The 22,343-nt window shown below is 35.4% G+C and overlaps 1 protein-coding gene across 1 annotated transcript; it reads left to right on the top strand.

Moving 5' to 3' along the window:
- Positions 1–9,432, top strand: LOC121414312 (tubulin alpha-1 chain-like). The gene is made up of 3 exons (XM_041607447.1): positions 1–103; positions 6,311–6,533; positions 6,971–9,432. The coding sequence occupies exons 1-3, from the start codon at positions 101–103 to the stop codon at positions 8,098–8,100; spliced, it is 1,356 nt and encodes a 451-aa protein (XP_041463381.1). The 5' UTR covers positions 1–100; the 3' UTR covers positions 8,101–9,432.
- The last annotated feature ends 12,911 nt before the right edge of the window (positions 9,433–22,343 follow it).

Below are 22,343 nucleotides of genomic sequence, written 5' to 3'. Positions count from 1 at the left end.
CATTGGTATAAATTCAATGACATTCTGTTGACAATAACAGCCATTCTACCACTCCCATCCAGGATAGCGTTAATTTCACTTCTTAACATTACCTATAATCATGGTAAGTGAAACATTTTCTTTCTACAGATAATTGTAATCTAAAACAAGTATGATTAGATGGTTGTGATTGTTTTCATGGTTTCGTTATATAGCATGGCGAGTAACTTCCTAATTGTGTCCATATCGTTAACATATTAACGACATCATAACCTAACTATGATCGTTACTTCATAGCCCTCCTTTGATCGATCGAATATTTATATATTTTCACCAAGGCATTTATTACTACTCGGGATCCCCTCACAGCCTTCCCCCGATGGCGTCATATCTAACTATTTTCAGAGCAATAATTGTAAAATGAAATCGAGTTAATGTTGCATTGGATGCAATCATTTGTATAATTCTATCTATTAAGTTCTATATTGAATTCCGTTTCTTTAATGGGAAGATATTATAGATATATAATGATACTATTAGTATTTTTACAGTATGTCTGTAGAGAGAGAGAGAGAGAGATAAAAGGGGTATGTTCTTACACACAAGGAATGGGTCTACTTCTAATAAATGAATATAGATTGTGGGGAAAAATTTAGACAAATCGATTTAAGATAAGAGTTCATTTTACTTTTAATGAACTGACAATTTACAATCAAATTTCAAAATTTTCATGAAGTTATCCTGTCTTGTTAAATATCCATTATACCTTCATGCAAGGTGTGCATGTATCAATATTAAAACAAAAAAAATAATTGTGAAGTAAATTCCTTCCACTTCCAACTCGGTACATTTCGCAGGAAAATGGTAGAGCCGTCCTTCCAATTTGTGAAAAGAAAACCATACGGTTTGTTTGATTTGCGGGGTACCAAACAATAGAGCGTTTCAAGTGGATAGTTATGAAATATGTTTATTATAATCAGTTATACGCAAATGAATAATTTCATTCAAAGGAGAACTAGTCTTGTTCACGTACCGTTCACATAAAGGTGATGATCGACTGCACTGTTGCAGAGAAAAACAAAACGGTTTGAAAATATTAAACTGTGAGAATTTTCTTCAAGCACTGACATGGTTGGTAAATTCATACACAACAAAACCCACAGGAGTGAGAAATACATCATGTACATGTATGGCCTTGTATGAGGGGGGGAGCTTCAAAAACTTGTAAGAGAAAACATGTAAGATAAAAAGGCACGCTATTACTCCCCGGTATTACTCACGCTCCCAACCCGCACCTTCCACTTTAATGTATATCAATAAAATCGTTTAAAATTTGAAAAGGTCGTGGTAATTGAAAAAGATTATGGGGATAATTTGTTTTCACGTACAATATATTCTTGCTTTGGGTCTAATCTATATATGAAATGAAGTAAAAATGACAGAATGTTACACTTGAATAAGCACTTTCCATATTTGTAAGACTCGCAAAAATCAGTTTGCGCAGGAATGCTCAGTTTCATACTGTGTCAAGGAAAAAACTGACCGTGCGGTACATTTCTCATATTTTCTTTTGCATTTTCAGCCAATTAATTGAAATAAAAACAGATACATTTTAACATTATTCGTATAACACTATTCATATAAGAGTAGGGGGACCCTTGCGTATAGTGGTTCACCTGCACTTCCCCAATCAGAGGGACCTGCAGGTCATAGTGATTCAGTTCGCTTTTCGCCTTCCCGGCACAGGTGACGCCAAACAAACAATAAGAATGATAATAATAAAATAACACAAGTTGATTTCAGACATCTCCGGCATGTTTTACTAATTTGTTTATCATTTAAATTGGTTTTACATTAATTCATTTAATATATTTGTTCCTCCACGCTTTTCTAACAACAAGGAAAATCAACTAAAGCCTACGCTCCAAGTAACACGAACAACATCACGATATTTACTTTAACTTACGACTTTCGGAATTAGTTTGTTATAATATATATATATATACATATATATATATATATATATATATTATATATATATGTATATACTCCTGAAGAAGACGGAGGTCCGTCGAAAATTCGAGGAAATAAAACTATATTGGCTTTGAAAGCATTACCATTTATCTCCAGCATATTTTGTTACTATAGTATTAGAGAAGCCAATACGTGAAACTTTAAGATATATATATATATATATATATATATATATATATATATATATATATATATATATATATATATATATTATACCGAGTTGGTTCATACTCAAGAAATAGGGCATAGGCCTACTGTGATGTGCTGCTGGAATGGGTCGCTTTTTTGGAAGAAATCCCAGAACATGGGGTGTGGTTTCATGGTTCCGATGCCCCCCCCCCCCCCATTGGCGGAGCAAAAAAGAAGGGGGGAAGGGGGAAGAGAGGAGAAAAAAGAAGGAGAAACATAAGAGGAAGACGAGTGAATAAAATAAGATGAGGGGAAGACTTGGAAATTTATTTCTTTTAATCTTTTATGTCACTTTATAAATTTTTTGCTCGCGCTTGCATTGCTTTTTGGGTGATTAATATAATATCAAATTTCGAATTCAATATACAAAACATATTTCAGCCCGGAAATCGAACTTTTATTCTTTTTGTTTGATTTACAAATTGATTTTTTTTTAGAAGAACTCTGTAAAAAAATTATGTTTTATGGTCTGAATAGGGTTTCATCTGGCGCTTAGGAAGAGAAATAGGAAGACAGTCATCATTTTCATATGATGACATAATGTTCTTAGAATGTCCCGGTCCTATGTCAAAACTCATAATGAAAGATATCAGCTCTTTTTGAACAGTGATCTATATCCACATCACCACTTTTCTACAAAGTGCTTGAAATACAGAGCTTAAATTGATCCTTTTTCAGAGCGGAATATATTATTTTAAGCTCGCGCTTCACGCTCGCTTTATTGATTTTCGTGATAAAAATGTTTAGAATGCCCATATTCTAGGACGAAATCTAAAACACTCGCGCACATGTTTATTCAGATACGCAGCTTGTTCTCTATTTGACACTTTAAATCATCCAGTTTCAGATCACACTATAAAAAATTTTCTGCTCTTGCTTTGTGCTCGCATTATTAATGTAGGAAGATTTCCAATCACCCATCGTTTTCATGATTTACAAAACATGAACAGAGTGTCTTATTTTTAGGTGAAAAAAAATGGCAAATTTTTCGGTTCGCGCTTCGCGCTCGCATCAATTGTTTATTCATATACTTATTCTTTTCACAATTACAAAAAGTGCTTAGAATTTCCATTCTTCAGGCAGAGATGTCAAAATTTTCAGCTGGCGCTTCGCGCTCGCATTATTTGATTGTATAAATAACTATGTATTGTCTTCATGGCTAACTGCAAGACCCTTTTTTGATCAGATCAGAACGTAAACTAAAATTTTCTGCTCGCGCTCGCAGTAATTATTTAGTTGGTTACAAATCTCGTTTAGGATCACAAACATTGCCCAGAATATTCAAATTTTAGGGCAAAATACATGAAATAAAAAAAGCTCGCGCTCGCACTTTTTAGTTGAGGGTTATGAGATTATCATATATTCATTTTGATTTATAAGATTAGAGATTATGTGACTATCAGGACTACCCTTCAAAGAAACAAACAAAAATCAACTTCGAGCGGCCGATCGGGGAAAATGTGGCTGAAATATATTGGCGAAGGCTGGATATGCCCCTGTGGTTTTATGCTGGAAAATCCCTAAACGTGTTCTGGCCTTAAACATGGGTCCATATTCTCTTCCAATGTCTTAGGTGCAAATACGAAATTAAATTACATTTTGGGTGATAACCTTTTGTGTGCCCCCCCCCCCTTTGGGGAAATCCTGGATCCCCCTCTGTAGTAAATCCCTGATAACGGGTACCATTTTATGACCCGTAAATATGGTTATGGATTTTGAACCTTCAGCCGCACACCCCCGTCCAAACCATATCTAAGTACCCGGGGGGGGGGGGGCGTCAGACTGACTAAATTTATGTATTACATTATTTTCAATAACATACCATCGGTCCAATTGGTATCGATTTTGTAGTTGTAAAGGTAGCAATATGCAACACTACTATTAGCAAATTAGTTGATTTTATACTGGTGCATTCCTCAATCACATCAACAAATCCTATTCCAAATCAAACCAGCCGATGATAGCTTCTCTAAATCTGTACTTGGTTTAGTCTGTTTATAACTCGGTATCCAGACTTAATACAAGTGTCTGAATTTGCAGTTCAAGATTGCCTTGTACAGTACGTCGCACGGTCTCGCTCCGGTCGTTTCTGCGTCAACAATATATTTGAGCAAATAAAGCCAAACAAAAAATCATTACAGTTATTCATTTTTAGCATTAAGTCAATAAGTTGAACGTTATTGAACTAAATCAATTTGAGGGATACAGGAAACTCCCAATTAATTTCCTTACATAGAATATAAGAACGTGAAAGTGTATGTATATATATACATATATATATATATATATATATATATATATATATATATATATATATATATATATATATATATATATATATACATATATATATATATATATATATATATATATATATATACATACATACATACATATAGTAAGAAGGAGGAATTATACCCATGTTTCATTTAATAGGCCTCATAATGGCCGTTCCGCAACTCCCATATTTTTTTATAGGCCTATACTGGCACCACATTCTGTTATGTACACAAACCAATCTCCTGCATGCACTTAAATCCTTTTGCATTATTGAATTGTTTTAAATGTCTTCTTCTCTAATTTTGTTTTGGTTAACATTGTGGTATTTCATAAATACCAATTAATTATTATTGATTACTTTCCTCTTTAAGGACCTGCAGAAAACGTAAATTAATATACGTTATTACTTGAGAACGTTCAGAAACATTCGATAATAATAATAATAATAATAATAATAATGATAATAATAATGATAACAATAATAATGAAAATGTCATTCATTATAAGTTTTGCGTATTTTCAAAAGACCATTAACACAGAACGTGCACAATGGAGGCATTATTCCCATGAAAAAAAAACGATTTGATCAGACATACTTATTTCATTTTCATATACATTTGTGCATTCATATTGTAGTATTATTAGAGATTTATCTGAAGTCTGATGTTTTTAAAAAGTTTAGCGACGGGCCTTTCTTTTCGAAACAACCGGTAAAGTTTTAGAAACATTTTCTTATACAGTGCGTATCAAAAAAAAGTTTACACTTTGAAAAAGCTCTGGGAATTCAAAACTATACAACATGTGGGTAATTTTTTCACATATAATCTTGGGTTTGGGTCTCATCTATCTAATGAAAGTAAAAGTTTTGACAGAATGTTACACTTGAGCACTGTCCATTTTTGTAAAGCTCGCAGAAATCTGTTTGCGCAGAAATACTCGTTTTTACCCAGTGTCAAGGGGAAAGGGCGAAATCAAACTTACCCTGCGATACACTTTTCTTACATTTCCCTTGCACTTTTAGTCAATCAAGATAAAACAGATAAATTCAAAGCATTTTTAAACAAATTTGCCACCCAAATTGAAATTTCAACACTTTACCCTTTTTGTGCCAGCTGGATCTGAGGACTACTGAATCTGAACAAAAGTTTACACAAAATATCTCCAGCACTTTTTCACTAAGTTTTTATTAGTGGGTTGACATTTAATTTTTCATTTGATACTTGTTTCTCCATACTTTTCCCAAGATTGACAATGATTAACAAAATGAAAATCAAGCCTAATTCATTTTTATGTAAATCACAGCTCAGTGTAAATCAAATATCGTCTTGATGGCCTTGGTGTGTGGGGGGAGTGGGCGGGGCGCAATGCACTCTTCGAAGTGTATTGGGCAAGGAGACAAGTTAAAAGAGGTCAAAAATATCTTCAAATCAAGTTTACTTGCTAAATTCTACGTGTTCTTCATGATAAAGGTTTACTTTTATTCGCATAGCTACTTCAAAGTTCTGCGCAAATCAGTTTTCACTAACTTTTCAAAAGTAAGTGGTGCTCACTCAAGCGGAAATATTTTTCGATAGTTATATCGTTATTTGCTTAAATGGATCTGTACCAATGTTAAAATGTGGAAAAATCTTCAGGATATTAAAAATGTATAATTTTACAGGATTTTTTCAAAGTGTAAACTTTTTTTGATACGCACTGTATATATATATATAGAGAGAGAGAGAGAGAGAATCAATATTTCATTTGGACGTCCAACGTTTAAAGACGCTATAAAAATCATTTGATACCAAAATATGGTCTTTTTATAAAAATTTTACCTTTATTTTAGCGCGAAATCATCTCTATCCACATCGGCCAAGCTGGCGTCCAAATGGGCAATGCATGTTGGGAACTATTTTGCCATGAGCATGGCATCCAGCCTGATGGTCAGATGCCCTCAGACAAGACCATCGGAGGTGGTGATGACTCCTTCAACACCTTCTTCAGTGAGACTGGAGCTGGCAAGCATGTTCCCCGAGCTGTCTTTGTCGATCTCGAACCGTCTGTTGTAGGTGTGTGTATGTAGACATTTATCTAGATTTCCACTCACCACCAAGGTGAAGTATCCATTAGAAAGAACTTGAGTGAATGCTTGAGCGCCGAATCACGGTTACTTGGATAAAACAGAGTAATATAATCATGCAGCGCTTTAAGTATTAACATTTTGGTTATTATTACCATCATTATTGCTTGCTATTATATTGTTATCCTTATTACATTTGTTATTGTTGTTGTTGTTATTATTATCATTATCATCATCATCATATCTTAATCATTTTGATCCAGAAGAAGAAGGAGGTAGTCATTGATAATGTATAGATAACGTCCATCTTTCACAATATATACATCGGTGATGGTGGGGGGTTATAAGGTTCAACTCATGCAGGGGGATTTATCACAAAACAATCACCTTTTTCGTAAAAATTGTTTTGTTATTGTTGTTTTTTAGATGAAGTCCGGACTGGATCTTATCGTGAGCTCTATCATCCACAGCAACTCATCAGTGGGAAGGAAGATGCTGCCAATAACTACTCTCGTGGTCATTTCACCATCGGGAGAGAGTATGTGGATGAAACCCTTGATCGGATTCGCCGTTTGACAGATCAATGCAGTGGTCTCCAGGGATTCCTAATCTTCCGGAGCTTCGGAGGTGGAACTGGGTCTGGGTTTGCTGCTCTGCTCGAGGAACGCCTGTCAGTAGACTTTGGAAGAAAGGCTAAGTTAGAGTTCTCCATCTATCCTTCGCCGCTGGTTTCAACTGCCGTAGTAGAGCCGTATAATACGGTTCTGTCGACACATACAACCCTCGAGCATTCCGATGTATCCTTTATGGTTGACAACGAAGCCATCTACGAAATCTGCAAAAAAAAATTGGATATAGAACGTCCGACATACCAGAATCTAAATCGCCTAATAGCCCAAACTGTGTCCGCTATAACCTGTTCTTTGCGTTTCGAAGGCGCCCTCAATGTTGACCTTAACGAGTTTCAGACAAACCTTGTACCATATCCTCGCATCCATTTTCCGTTATCTTGTCTCTCACCAATCATATCCACTGAAAAATCATATCACGAGACAAACACTGTGGCGGATATAACCAAGGAGTGTTTCGAACCTGGAAACCAGATGGTGAAGTGCGACCCCCGTCAAGGAAAATACATGGCTTGTTGTCTCCTTTACCGTGGTGATGTCGTCCCCAAGGATGTCAATGTCGCCATCGCAAACATCAAGACCAAGCGCAACATCCAGTTTGTTGACTGGTGTCCAACTGGCTTTAAGGTCGGGATCAACCACGAGCCACCAATGATAGTACCAGGAGGGGACATGGCAAGAGTACAGAAGGCGGTGTGCATGCTAAGCAACAGTACTGCTATCGCAGAGGCTTGGGGACGCGTTAATCACAAGTTCGATCTGATGTATGCCAAGCGGGCATTTGTCCATTGGTTTGTTGGAGAGGGTATGGAAGAAGGAGAGTTCTCTGAGGCACGTGAGGATCTTGCAGCATTGGAGAAGGACTACGAAGAAGTCGCCCAAGAGTCGACGGCAGACGGGGAAGAGCAGGAAGAAGAGGAATATTAATCGCAGCTTGATTGTTGCTGTAGGTTAGGTAGTTTAATATTTCACGATAAATGCATTAACATAGAAATATACAAGTAGGCTTATCGAGTATAACCACATTTAAATGTTGGCCACTTTAAAAAATGAGATTTACTGAAAGGGCTCATGATACACCCTATGACAGGAATATTATTCAAAACGAAAATTTAATCAAAGGGATAGCCGATTTAAAATAGATTTATTTTGTTGTTCATCCTCGGGTCCCAATTTTGAAACGTTTTAGAAACGAATGGGTGCACTTTATAGTTTTCTAAATTTTGTCGACATGTGAAGCATGTAAATAGATGATTGGACAGATAGATAGATAGATAGAGATAGATAGATATATATTCAATTCAATTCAATAACTATAGTTATTGAATAGAATTGAATTTATTCTCATACTTCACAAGATAACAAAATAATAACATAATACAAGAAATACATTTGGTTACATAGAAAATACAAAGATAATGGCAGTAAATAAAGTGAAATATGAAGGAACCTGCATGAAAAGCAGAGCTTGTAGTGTCTGCAGGTTCCTTAAAGTAATTATGAAGTTCGTAAGGAGATCGGACACTAAAGAAGAATTAGACAATAAAGGAAAAGCCAAACAGCGCAAAATCAAGGAGTAAAGAATTAGAGGAAAAGTGGACAATGTGAATATAGGAGGGGGATGAGCGAAGAATGAAAAAAAAACTATACCACATTATACCTCTAAAAAGGTACAAATCAAATACATTATATATATTCAGCCAGTGCGTTTTAACGGTGTCCATAACTGGACAAAAGAAATGATTTCAGTTTACATTTGAACATACTTAGAGATAAGCAGCTAGTTATTTCGCTTGGAAGATTATTCCAAAGGCTTGGTCCTTCGAATACAATTGTTCTTTGAACAAATAACGTCTGAGTACGTGTAAGGTGAAATGAGTCCCTTTGGCGGGTAGGGTAAGAATGGATGAGGTTGTTTCTTTGAAACAAGGAAGAAAAAATTTCCAGTAGATCATCTTTTGAGAGTTGAAACATGAATGTACCCAAATGAAATTCGTAAAGATCGTGAATTTTCAGGATTTTATTTTTTATGAATAATGGATTTGTGTGTGCATAAAAGTAAGATTGGTTAATTACTCTAATTGCCCGCTTTTGTAATTTGAATAAAATTTCTAATACAGTCTTGTTTGTATTACCCCAAGCCAATATACCATAATTTAATGAGAGTCATATATAAGTTAAATAGTATATAATCAGGGAAAAAATAATTTTAGCTTGCTTAAAATACCAATACTCCTAGAAGTCAATTTACTCAAGTAATTAATGTGACACTTCCAAGACAAAATCATGATCAATATAGAGTCCAAGAAATTTGGTGGAATCAACCTGTAATAAATTTACATTATCCATGACTATTTGACCAGGTAAACTCTTGAGAGAATTACTGAAAATCATAAAATTAGTTTTCTTAACATTAAGTGACAACTTGTTAGCTCTAATCCAAGACCGAACTGATAGAAGTTCTGTATTCAAAGTATTAAGTAGCGTATGTGGGTCACGATGAGACAGAAACAGATTAGAATCATCAGCAAACAAAATAAATGACAAAATATTGGAAGAATTCTTAAAATCTTTAATGTAAAGAATAAAAAGTAAGGGACCAAGGAGTGATCCTTGGGGTACTCCGCAAGATATTGATTTAAAACTAGAATTTATACCCGTATAAGAAACAAATTGTTTACGAGAACTGAGGTAGCTCCTGAACCAGTCCAAGGCCTTCCCACGAATACCATAATCTGATAATTTATATAACAATATATCATGATTGATCGTGTCGAAGGCCTTGGAAAGGTCCAGGAATATACCAACAGTATGTAATGACTTATCGACGGCACATGCCACCTTGTCAATAAAAGAAAGTAAGGCATGAACGGTTGAATGTTTTTTCCTGAAACCAAACTGAGAGTCACTTAATATTTGAAAGTCGGTTAAAAATTTGATTAAGCGTGAGTATACTATCTTTTCTAATAACTTTGAAAGGGAAGCGAGAAGTGAAACTGGACGATAGTTGCAAACTTCTCGTTTATCATCTTTTTTAAAAAACAGGTATAACTTTTGCTACTTTCATATTGCAAGGAACAACTCCATTTACTAATGATAGATTAAAAATATATGTCAAAGGTGAGAGTATTTCATTAATTACCCTTTTCAAAAGAAAATTTGTTATTCCATCACCACCAGGACTCTTATTACATTTAAGTTATTTACAATATCTTTAACTTCGTCTTCGACTATAGCGGTTAGGAAAATAGATTGCGGATTAGGATTCTTTAAAAATGATGTAAATTCTCTATCAGATTCAGGGATATTCCTTGAGAGATTAGTACCAATGTGAACAAAGTAATCGTTGTACAACTCGGCTATTTCAGTAGGATCTTCGATAATTCTCCCGTTGTGTGAAATTTCTTTTGTTGGTTCGGACTTTTTGTTTGATCGTAGGACCTTGTTTATCACCCTCCACGTACTCGAAATATCGTTCTTGTACTTGTTAAATTGATCAGAAAAAATACATTTTTTGGCAAGACGTAGGGAAGTTGTCAGTACATTACGATATCGAATATATTTCCTTTTAAGTTTATCTTTACCAGGCTGTTTCTTGTATTTGCAAAATAAATTGTTTTTGCGGTTGATAGACTCAATGAGAGATCCAGGGGAGTCTAGGTGTCTTTTTATATGCGGAGCGGGAAAACTTCTTAAGGGGGATTGTAGCATTATAAGTAGACATAAAAAGATCCAAGAATTTGTCAAAACAAATATCCGGGTCTTGAATGTTATAGATTACATTCCAGTCGATCTCATTTAATCTCTCCCTAAATCTATTTACATTTTCTTCTGATATGTCTCGAACACTAATTAATGCAGATATAGTTATAGTTATAGATAAACCAAAAGGATATAATATCATGAAAATATATGATGATGATGATGATGATGATGATGATGATAATAATAATAATAGTGATATCTTATTGAGCGCACACACTGTACAGAGATGCTCATGGCGCTAGCAACAGTTCCTTTGGATACAAAATTTCATACACGTAACAAACAGCTACTTAGATATAAACAGAAATCTTAAATCACTACAACTACCATCCTGCATCACCACCACTGAAGTTCCCAGCTACATCCTGGTGGGGCCTGGTGCCCTTGTGTTTGCTGCACCGTTCACCGACAATTTAAGGGGCAAGCCCGGTCAGCTCAGTACTCACAGGAGCTCTAGCAAACCAGGGCACCCGCCGCACCAGCCTCCATAGGAAGCCAGTCAGACCAGCGTGTGATATCAGAGAGTGTACTTTAAATGCATCATACAAAAGAAAAATTATTTCTTTAAAAAAATGTACATAAGTATACAGTGTATATAGATTTAATTGTGAAGGTATTAAAGGTTGAACAAATAGGTCTTAAGGTGTAGTTTAAATGTGTCATGAAGTTTAATGGAGCGAAGTGACTGAGGATGATGATGATGATGAACAGCATTTAAATTGCGTCATTTATCTGTAAAAAAAATCAAATGGCCGGCTGCCCAATATAATAATGATATTAATAATGATAACAATGATAATAGTGATTAATAATAATAATAAATGTTTGTATATAGCGCATATTATTCAATAGAATCTCTATGCGCGTTACATACAAGTAATTTAGTCTCATACCAGTAACTTCGAATAAAAACATAAATATTAAATGAAAATAACAAACTAATATCATAATACAGTTTTCATAAACAAAATGATTTAACATGTGAACAATTATGCTTTAAAGATTTGAGGAAGGTGGAAGTATATCACATTTTCACATATTACTCACATAGACGTTATTTGATTTTCCAGTGTTCTTTAATTTAATATCAAATTCTTGTCACAAAAAAATTCACATAGATAAATATCTGTGTTATTTTCCGTGGTATATTTCGCGTTCTTTCACTGCCCTTTCAATACTATTTCAGTAGTAGACTGTTTATGGAGGTCATTTTACTTATTTTTTTGTACAAATATTCTGCATCGATCATTAATAATTGTATTAGATAATTTCTATTTTGTTAACTATTAAAACTGCAGTATTTTCCAAACTCGAATTTTGGGTCATGATGCTATCAAATCTCAACAGATACTTTATATTCTTAGCTAACAATTATATTGTTTTAAATTGGCAATGTATTATATTTCATAACGTTGGATGATATTCGTGTTTTCCCCTTTTATCATCTGAAAAATGAGAATTTCTTATCACCAAATCAACGGAATAAAAGCAATATTATCTCAAATCACCACATTCCATTTGATAGATTTTCTACAGATATTCTTACAAATATATCTGATGAACTCGATATTCGATATTGAATTCGATATTCATGCTACACACACTCATCAAAAAAGTTGGGAAAAATGCCCAACTTTTAACCAACCCTGTGCAACATACTGTTTACACAACTATTGGTTAAAATCAGTCAAAGTTGGATAATAAAAACTGATAATTGGATAATAAATTTGCTCAATTATTTTCCAGAATATATATATACATATTTTTTACCAACATACATTACCCAACACAGTGGACCGTATGTGTTGCCCAACATTTTAAGTGTGCCTTTAAAAATATCACACTGTTTAAACCCATCACTCTAATAGCAAGTTGTTTAAACTTTTACACAAATTGTGTAAACTTTTTTTACTTTTTAAACGTTTTCAACATTTTGTTATAAAAATAAGTAACTTTTTTCAAACTTTAGTGATAAGTTTATGTAACGTCTTCAAGAAAATTAAAGCTCTGTTGATTGGTCTGACGTTTATAACTTAAAAGAGAATGTCGATGACTCATTTGAAATATTTATTTTAATGATTGCTTACACTCTTAAAAAGGTTGGGTAAAAAACCCTCAGTTTTAACCATCACTGGGCAACATACTGTCCACACAACCATTGGTTTAAATCTGCCCAAATTGGGTAATAAAAACTAATAATTAGGTAATAAATTTGCTCAATAAATTGGATAATAATTGACCAGAATGACTTTTTTACCAACATACATTACCCAACACTGTGGACAGCAGGCGCGGATCCAGGAGGGGGCCGAGCCGGCCCCGGCCCCCCTATTTTTTGACAACCTGCAGAAAAAATTGTACTCTTTATCTTGATAGAAACTATACGAAAAACAGAATGAAAAGTAAAACAGAGGTATTATACCCATGATGTGTAATTTACAACCTCGTAGCGGCCGGCCCGACCCCGAAAGGAAACAGAGGAAGGTGAGGGGAAGGATTGGAAAATAGATTTCAAGAGGATTAACTGACACTTCATATATCCAGTTCTGAAATCAATTTGCACACAATAATTTAGCTAGCTTTCATTATTTTGTTTGATTTACACAAATTGTTATATAAAAATTTTCAGCTCGCGCTGCGCGCTCGAATTGTTTGATTTGTGAGATACCTATCCTCTTTGGAAATTCTTTCCAAAATATGTCAAAATGTTCCTTTATCATGTCAGTATATCAAAAAATTAAGCTCGTGCTTCACGCTCGCATTTAATTGTTTGAGACACACAGCTTGTTCTTTATTTAAATAAAAACTCGCTTAGACTGTCCAGTTTTCAGGTTGGAATATCAAAACTTTTGAGCTCGCGCTTCACACTCTCATTATTTAATTGGTGATACTTGTATCCTCTTCATTGATCACTAACAACAGTCCTAATTGAGTTATTTTTCACGGTATTATAGTAAAATTTCGGCTAGCGCTTCGCGGTCGCATTGTTTAGTTGGATACTTATCTTTGTTCATGATTACAAAAACTGCTCAGAATCTTCAGTTCTAAGACATAAAATATCGAAGAATTTTAGCTCGCGCTCGCATGATATATTAAGACCACATGAGAAACCTTATCTTGTTTATTACAATAAAAACTAACATACTGAAAACTTCAGTCTGTAGTTAGGACTACCCCTTGAAAAACCAACCAAAAAATAAAATTATAGCGGCCAATCGAGAAAAATGTTGATGAAAATATTTTTCGGCCCCCCCCCCCTATTGGCGAAAGCTGGATCCGCCCCTGGACAGTATATGTTACATTATATGTTATATATATATATATATATATATATATATATATATATATATATATATATATTTATATATATATATATATATGTTACAGTATATAAACAAACTGATAGTTCAATATTACTTACTCCAGTTCACAGACAAGAATTACTTGAAATTGTATTTAATTTGAAGACAGAAAAAACTCCTGGTTTTGATGGCATTGCAATTACAGTTCTGAAAACATTACACATTCTCTTGCTGACCTTTTTGCTTGAATTATAAATATTTAATGTCATTGAAGCTTGGCTAGGTTCCAAAGAAGACGAAAAGAGCTAAAGTTATACCCATTTTCGAAAAGGGGGACCAATCAATTACTAGTATTTACCGCCCAATATTTTTGTTAACTTCGATCTAAAAAAATCCTGAAAGGCTAATTTATAAAAAGGCAGTTGCTTTCCTTAAGAAATGTAGTATTATAAGTGACAATCATTGCTGTTTAAGAAAAAAAAAACGTAATACACCTCATGCCCTATAATAATTAAAATATATACTTCTTTTGATAATTGTGATCATACCGTACGTGGTTTTTCCTTGCCTTCTCGTAAGCGTTTGATACAATATAGAGCATAAAAAACATTTATATAAGCTATCAAATTACGGTATCAGAGGGACAGCTTTACAATGGTTTATAGGAGTTATCTTGTTAATAGAATTCATTTAACCCCGTACTATAGGTGGGGCCAAATTGCCATTTAGCCCCACCTATAGTACGGGGTTAAGCTTAGCCCACTTTCGTTTTACACATGCGATCTTAACCCCGTACTATTGCTCTTAGCACCGCAATTGGTGGGATAACCCATGGGATAACCCTGCTTTTTTGCGGGGCCAAATAATCCCGTACTATAGGTGGGGTTAGCCCACTTTGCAAAAATGCTGTGTAAAAAGAAAGTGGGCTAAGCTTGCCATTTAGCCCCACCTATAGTACGGGGTTAAGGAAATTTTACCCTGTGTAAAAAGGATATAATAAGGGTTTCAACTCGCGCTTGCATGAAGTGCTTAGTTATTTACGCATAATTATGAATGTCTAAAATATCTAGTTTTAAAGTTTTCATCTCGTGCTTCGCTCTCGCATCATTTCTTTTGTTTACATAAATAACCCATCCTCTCCATGGTTACAATCGAGTTTTCAAGTCGAAATATACAAATTTTCAGTTCGCGCTTAATGGTGCTCGGCGCATCAATTGTTTGGTTAATCTATCCATTCAGGAGTAACTACGTGCTGAAATGGGCTAAAATCTTTAGGGTTGGGGAGGCACAATGGAGTTTTCCATTAATACAAACACACATGCAAGGGCACCCCTCACACCCCTTCTTAGCTTTATTTTTAGATTTTAGATGTATAAGTAAAGCTTTAGCTTTATTCTTATAAAATGACATAGATATATAATTGAATGGTGCGAGCGAGAAGCGCGAGCACAAATATTTGAACATTAATTTTCATGTATTTTGTCTTTGAAATTCAAGTGAACATTTTATGCAATGTTTGTGCAATTTAATATACGTTCTGGCCTGATCGAAAGGGGGTCCGTTACAGAGGCGTCGATTATGGGGGGCAGGGGGTGGGGGGCGATCGCCCCACCAATGAAATTATTGGGGGGCAAACATATCGTTTTGCCCCCCCCCCCAATAATTCCGCATGTGCTATATAAAAATAGAATAAGATTGTAATGTTACACAGAAATCAGCAAACCAGATTGAGATACACAACTCGTTCTTCGTCTAAAATCGTGCTCAAAATGTCCACTTTTCATATTGGAATATCAAAAAATTTCAGATCGCGCTTCGCGCTCGCATCATTTCAGTAAAACAACCCATATACTTACTATGATTAAATAGGTGAATATTGTCCCGTTTTCAGTTCTAAACCTCAAAAGAACTCCCACTTCGATTTGCAATAAACCTTTGTTGGATATATATCTTGATCTTTATTAAAAACGTCCATTAAAATCAATTTTTTTTTAAGATCGAAATATCAACATTTTCAGCTCGCGCTTCGCTCTAGCTGGTGAGAAATATATATATATATATATATATATATATGTGTGTGTGTGTGTGTGAGGGTGTGCGTGTGTGTGTGTATATATATACATATATATATGTACACATATATTTAGGCATGTGTGTGTGTGTGCGTGAGTTTGTTTTGTGTGATCGATCGCCTTTGGAAAATTGATTCATGATTTTGCCCCCCCCCCAATCTGAAAAATGGATCGACGCCCCTGGTCCGTTATAAGGATTGTTTAATTGCAGCCTACCAATGAAGACAATATATATTTAAACAACAAGTGCGGGGGCAAAGCGCCAGCTGAAATTTTTTGATATTCCGACCTAAAAACTGGACATTTTTTATAAGCACCCCGGCTTTTTATCTAAATGATGCGAGCGTGCGGAAAGAAAATTGAGATTTCAGACCTAAAAACTGGACCGTCTAAGCACTTTTTAAATCCAGAACAAGATAGGTATATAACTATACAATTGATGCGAGCGGAAACAAAATTGAGATTTCAGACCAAAACAACAGGATGCTTTATTCATGTCATGTAAGGATGGGTATCTTCCTACATTAAAAATGTGAGCGCAAAGCAGGAGCAGAACATTTTTTATATTGTGATCTGAAACTTTATAATTCAAGCACGTTTTGATAAAAAAAGCTGCGTATCTGAATAAACACGCCTGCGCGTGTTTATATAGAAAAATGGGCATTATGAATAATAAAAAATGTATTTTTCATTATGAGAATCAATATTGCAAGCGCGGAGTGAGAGCTGAAAAATTTCCGATCTGAAAAAGAGTGAATTTAAGCACCATTTCGGGCACTGTGTAGGAAAATTCTCAAGGGGGGGGTTCCTACAAAACGTCGTTAATTTTCCGTAATTTACCATACCTACCAGATTTCCAGGGGGTGCTGCCTATAGAAAATAACACACGCAGCACCCCCAATGAAAAATTTTGGGCCGGGGGTGCTTTAGCATCCCCGCTTCCCAGGGCCATGATCAATTGAACTACGGGGGGAGGGGACCGGGGGACACGTAGTATTTTTGGTATTTTGTCCTGAAAATTGAACATTCTGGGCAGGGGCGGAAATCTCTCCCAAAAGGTAGGGGGACAAGGGTCTGGAAAATTTGACAAGCAAAAGAAAGAAAAGAAAAAAAAAAGGTCATCTCGTTCGAAAACGCACGTTTTATTCACATTTTGATATATTTCTTAGCATCACTAAAGACCCAAAAGAGTAGGGGGGACATTTGATATTGTGTCCCCCCTACTATTTTCAGTAGGGGGGACACGTTCCCCCCTGTCCCCCCTGGGATTTCCGCCCATGATTCTGGGCAATGTTTGTGCCTGAACAAGATGCGAGCAGAAGTTTTCATCTACATTCTATCCTGATCGAAAAGCGGACCTGTTAAGGACTGTTTGAAATTTGCCATGAAGACATGCAATACATATTTCAACGATCAATTAATGCGAGCCCGAAGCGCGAGCTATTTTTTTTTTAACGTTCTAACCTAAAAAAATTGAATTGTAAGCACTTTTTGTCATTATGAACAGGATAGGTATACAAGCGAGCGCGAAGCGCGAGCGGAAAAAATTGAGGTTTAGACCAAAAAGCTGACACTCTATTCATGCTTTGCAAATCATGAAAACTGTGCAATTTGGTATCTCCCTACATAAATAATGCGAGCGCAACCCGCGAGCAGAATTGTTTTTATATTCTGATCTGAAACTGGATTTAAGCACGTTTTAAATAAAGAGCAAGCTGCCGACCTCAATAAACATGCGTGTTTTAGATTTATACCTAGAATCTGGGGATTCTATGCACATTTTTTTATCATGAGAATCAATCATGCGAGCGCGAAGCGCGAGCTGAAAATATTTAATATTTATTTGATCTAAAAAGGGTTAATCTAAGTACTCTATCAAGCGCTGTGTAGTAAAATTGTTAAGTGTATATGGATTGCACTTTACATGCTTAATAAATGATGCGAGCGCGAAGTACGAGGTGATTTTTTATCATTATTATTATTTTTGACCTACGACCGAGGCAATCTAAGAACATTCGTCATGATATGAAAATTATGACTATCCTCCTATTCATCTTCCTAAGCGCGAGATGAAACTTGCCGATATTCCATTCTGAAAAACAAGGACACGTTGAATAAATTTAAAAAATGTTATTATTTCATTTATTAACCTAATAGGCTTAATGAGAGCGAGAATTTGTTGATACCAAGGCCTATAAAACTGGACACTTTAAGCACTTTGTGATTATGAATCGGATGCATGGGTTAACAGAGGCGTCGATCCTGGGGGGCAGGGGGTGATCGCCCCATCAATGAAAATATTTGGGGGGGCAAACATATCGTTTTGCCTTCAATATTTTCGCATGTGCAAAAATAAATAAGATTGTAATGTTACACAGAAATCAGCAAGCGAGATATGGGATACACAACTCGTTCTTTATTTAAAATCGTGCTCAAAATGTCCGCGTTTCAGAATGGAATATAAAAACTTTCAGCTCGCGCTTCGCGCTCGTATTATTTCTGTAGCAAAAACCCATCTTTCCATGATTAAATCGGTGAATAGAATGTCCCCGGCCATTCTCAGTTCTAAACTTCAAAAGAACTCCCGCTTCGATTTGCAATAATCTTTTGTTATATATATCTTGTTCTTTATTAAAAACTTCCATTATCATGATTATTAATCTGTCAAATTTTTCAGATCGGAATATCAAAATTTTCAGCTCGCGCTTCGCGCCTGCATCTATTGTTGTTTTAGATACCCATCTTAATCATTGGTACGAAAAAGGCTAGAATATCAAACTTTCAGGTCAGAATATAAAGAAATTTATTCGGCACTCACATTATCTGTGTAGTGAGATATGTATCCTCCTCATGAGTTACTACAAACAGTCCTAAAGAGATACCCTTTTCCAGTTTTCAGATCAGTACACTAAAAAATTTCAGCTCGCGCTTCGCGTTTGCATTAATTTGTTGATAAGATATGTGTCTCTTTCTCATGAGAAATATGCATATATATATATATATATATATATATATATATATATATAATAGAAAAAAAAATGAAAGGTAAAGTCACACTCTTTGTCAGTGCCCATGATGTGACAAAAAAGAGAATTATATATATATATATATATATATATATATATATATATATATATATATATATATATATATATATATATATAAATATAGTGTGTGAAATAAATGGATGAAGAGAGCAATGATAGGCGTAGCGGAGCTTAAATCAAGGTTCCCCAGAGCTATCTACCTTTTGGAAATATTGGTGATGCCGAAAAAATATCTCTGCCGGGAATCGAACCCGGGCCCCCAGCTCTGAACTCCGATGCCTTAACCACAGAGACGGCTAGGGCGATCCCGATCCGATTGACCGTCAGATTCTCGATACTTATAATTTCCTTTGTCGGGTTAAGGTGGGTTTTGAACAACGACAAGCCGCCATATACCCCCAGGGTAGATAGCTCCGGGGAACTTTGATTTAAACGCTTACCATTGTTCTCTTCAACCATTTCTTTCACACAATATTTAAATAAAAGAGTTACCAAAGCTGTTGTACATGTATAACTTCACACATTTTGTATACTTTCTCCCGGACTTTCTCCCATACGTGTACTGCATCAAAGCAATACCTTTGATCCAGCTGGGGCATGGCGGCTTGTCATTGTTCAAAACACGGCATTTTTGAAATTTCATATTACATGAAATTTAAAATGCCGTTCACGCTACGCGCTCGCAGTATGATCGCGATTAGAGTTTTCATTATTTAGCGAGAAACACATCCTGCGTACTCATAATTTTCATAAATGAAAATTTTTCAGCTACGCGCTCGCATCAATTCTTTAATTAAATTGCCATCCAGTTCATGATTGCAAAAAGTGCTCAGAACGTCCGAGTTTACCATCTCAGGATATCAGTTTTTTAGCTCGCTCTTCGCGCTCGCATTATTTATTTGGTGAGATATCATCTTCATGACCGAATGCAAACAGCTAATCCCTTTTCAATGGGTCTACACGGGTCTAACATAGTGGCCATCTGCAATGTAAAAAAATATGTATTCTAAACGTTGTCATAAGCATCATATTAAAGCTGCAAAGTGCTTTTTTCGTTCATTAAATTTTGAAAATTTCCTAATCCATTCCTAGTTAGCTCCCAACAATTCTGTCACTAATGTTAATTATTAATATAAGTGACAGAATTGTTGGGTAAGGGTACGTACACAACCAGTGGCGTACCGCCGGGTCACGGCATGGGGGGGGGCACCATCAAAATTTTTGAGTCACTTAGTGAGCGCTCAGTTGCCAGGTATACTGACCTATTAAAGACAGTGCCATTAAACGGATATGTATCTCACTGATCAAATAATGCGAGCGCGTAGCGCGAGCTGAAAATTTTTGATATTCAGACCTGAAAAGAGACATTGTAATCATTTTTTGTAATCATGATACGTACCTGTCTCACTAAACAATGCGAGCGCAAAGCGCGAGCTTAAATTTTTGTATATATTGATCCCAAACAGGGAGATTTTATGGACTATATTTAAGAGTATACATATATCTCACCATTGTCATCCAATTCGAGTGCCTATAGTGCTTGCTGAGAATGAAATATAAACAAATTTTGTTGAGAATGAAATATAAACACATGAAGCATTTGTAGTCATTGTAATCATGAATAATACGCATCTAATCAAATATTGCGAGCGCGATGCGTGAGCTGAAAATTTAGGAAATTGAGACCTGAAGAGGGGCATTCTGAGGCTTGTTTGTGGGAATTCACTAAGACCATACGTATTTCACTAACCAAATGATGTGAGCGCGAAGCGCGTGCTGAAAATTTTTGATATTCAGATCAGAAAAAGGGACATTTTAAGGATTTTCATGGAGAGCAGACATATCTCTCCAATCCACTATATGCAAACGTATTCATGGATAGACAATGTTTTATAAATTAAGACCTCAACATGGGGCAATCACTTTAAGTAGTCATGAAAAAGAAGCATATGTCACTACATAAAACAATAACAACTCAGAGTGTGAGGAAATATATTTGGTGTACATTGACTTGAAAAAAACTTAAATCTGTTTAAGTACAACAGGATTATATATCCTGTTAAACAGACGATGTATAGGAATAATGAAGACATATGCCCTGGGCAAATTATGTTTCATTAAGTTATGACAACAACGTTTCTTATGTAATATAACATACAATTATTATGATACAAAATTATAATGAACAATAGCTTCTTCTTTCCCACTACATTTCTCTTCCTTTCTCCCTCTTTTTCTCCTTTCCCCTTTTTTTTGGGGGGGGTGGGGGGGGCACGTGCCCCCATGCCTCCCGTAGTTACGCCACTGTACACAAGACATATTAATTTAAACGCAGTTGTAGATAATAAACAAAATATTTTGAGTACACAACATAGCAAATGTGGTCAATTTTGTAACAGTCGTCGGCGAGCGAAGCGAGCCAGAAAAAATTTGCCTTTTAAAATGGTTCTCAAATTATAAATTCTAATAATGTGATAGTAGCTTTGGAAATTTAGTCAAAGTAAACATAAAGGCTTTTTACAATGAATCTATAGCCAGCGTAAAGCTTTTCTTAGACTTTTAGAACATAATATAGGGGGATTTACCTCATTGGCTAAGTTTTAACCTTTGGCTTAGGATTTTTTGGGTCCTGATTGCGACCATTATTTGATAAAATTTAGCAAGCTTATTTATGATAGACGCCATCCACCTTTCTTCCCGTTCTTTATATTTTTCAATCCACGGCAGCCCAGTCATGTTATGTTCTAGTTTCCTTGTCCATTTTCTTCATATTCTTATTTGCAATTTAGGTTCCTTCATTTCCCGTTGTTGTTGTTTTGCGTCTCTTCCCTATTTTCCCGCCGTTCGTGCCCGGGCCTCCCGGGCCTCGTGCCCGTCATTGAGTTATATATTTTGATTTTATATCCCTCTCTTGCTAATCATGCAAATGTTTTAATATTTCAGGATATTTTGTAATTCCTAACATGTTCTTCTTTCCTACCTTT

Source organism: Lytechinus variegatus, chromosome 4, assembly GCF_018143015.1.
Source record: "Lytechinus variegatus isolate NC3 chromosome 4, Lvar_3.0, whole genome shotgun sequence".
Classification (NCBI taxonomy): Eukaryota; Metazoa; Echinodermata; class Echinoidea; order Temnopleuroida; family Toxopneustidae; genus Lytechinus; species Lytechinus variegatus.
The sequence above is the reverse complement of the archived record's forward strand: the minus strand, read 5'-3'. Positions and strand labels throughout refer to the sequence as shown.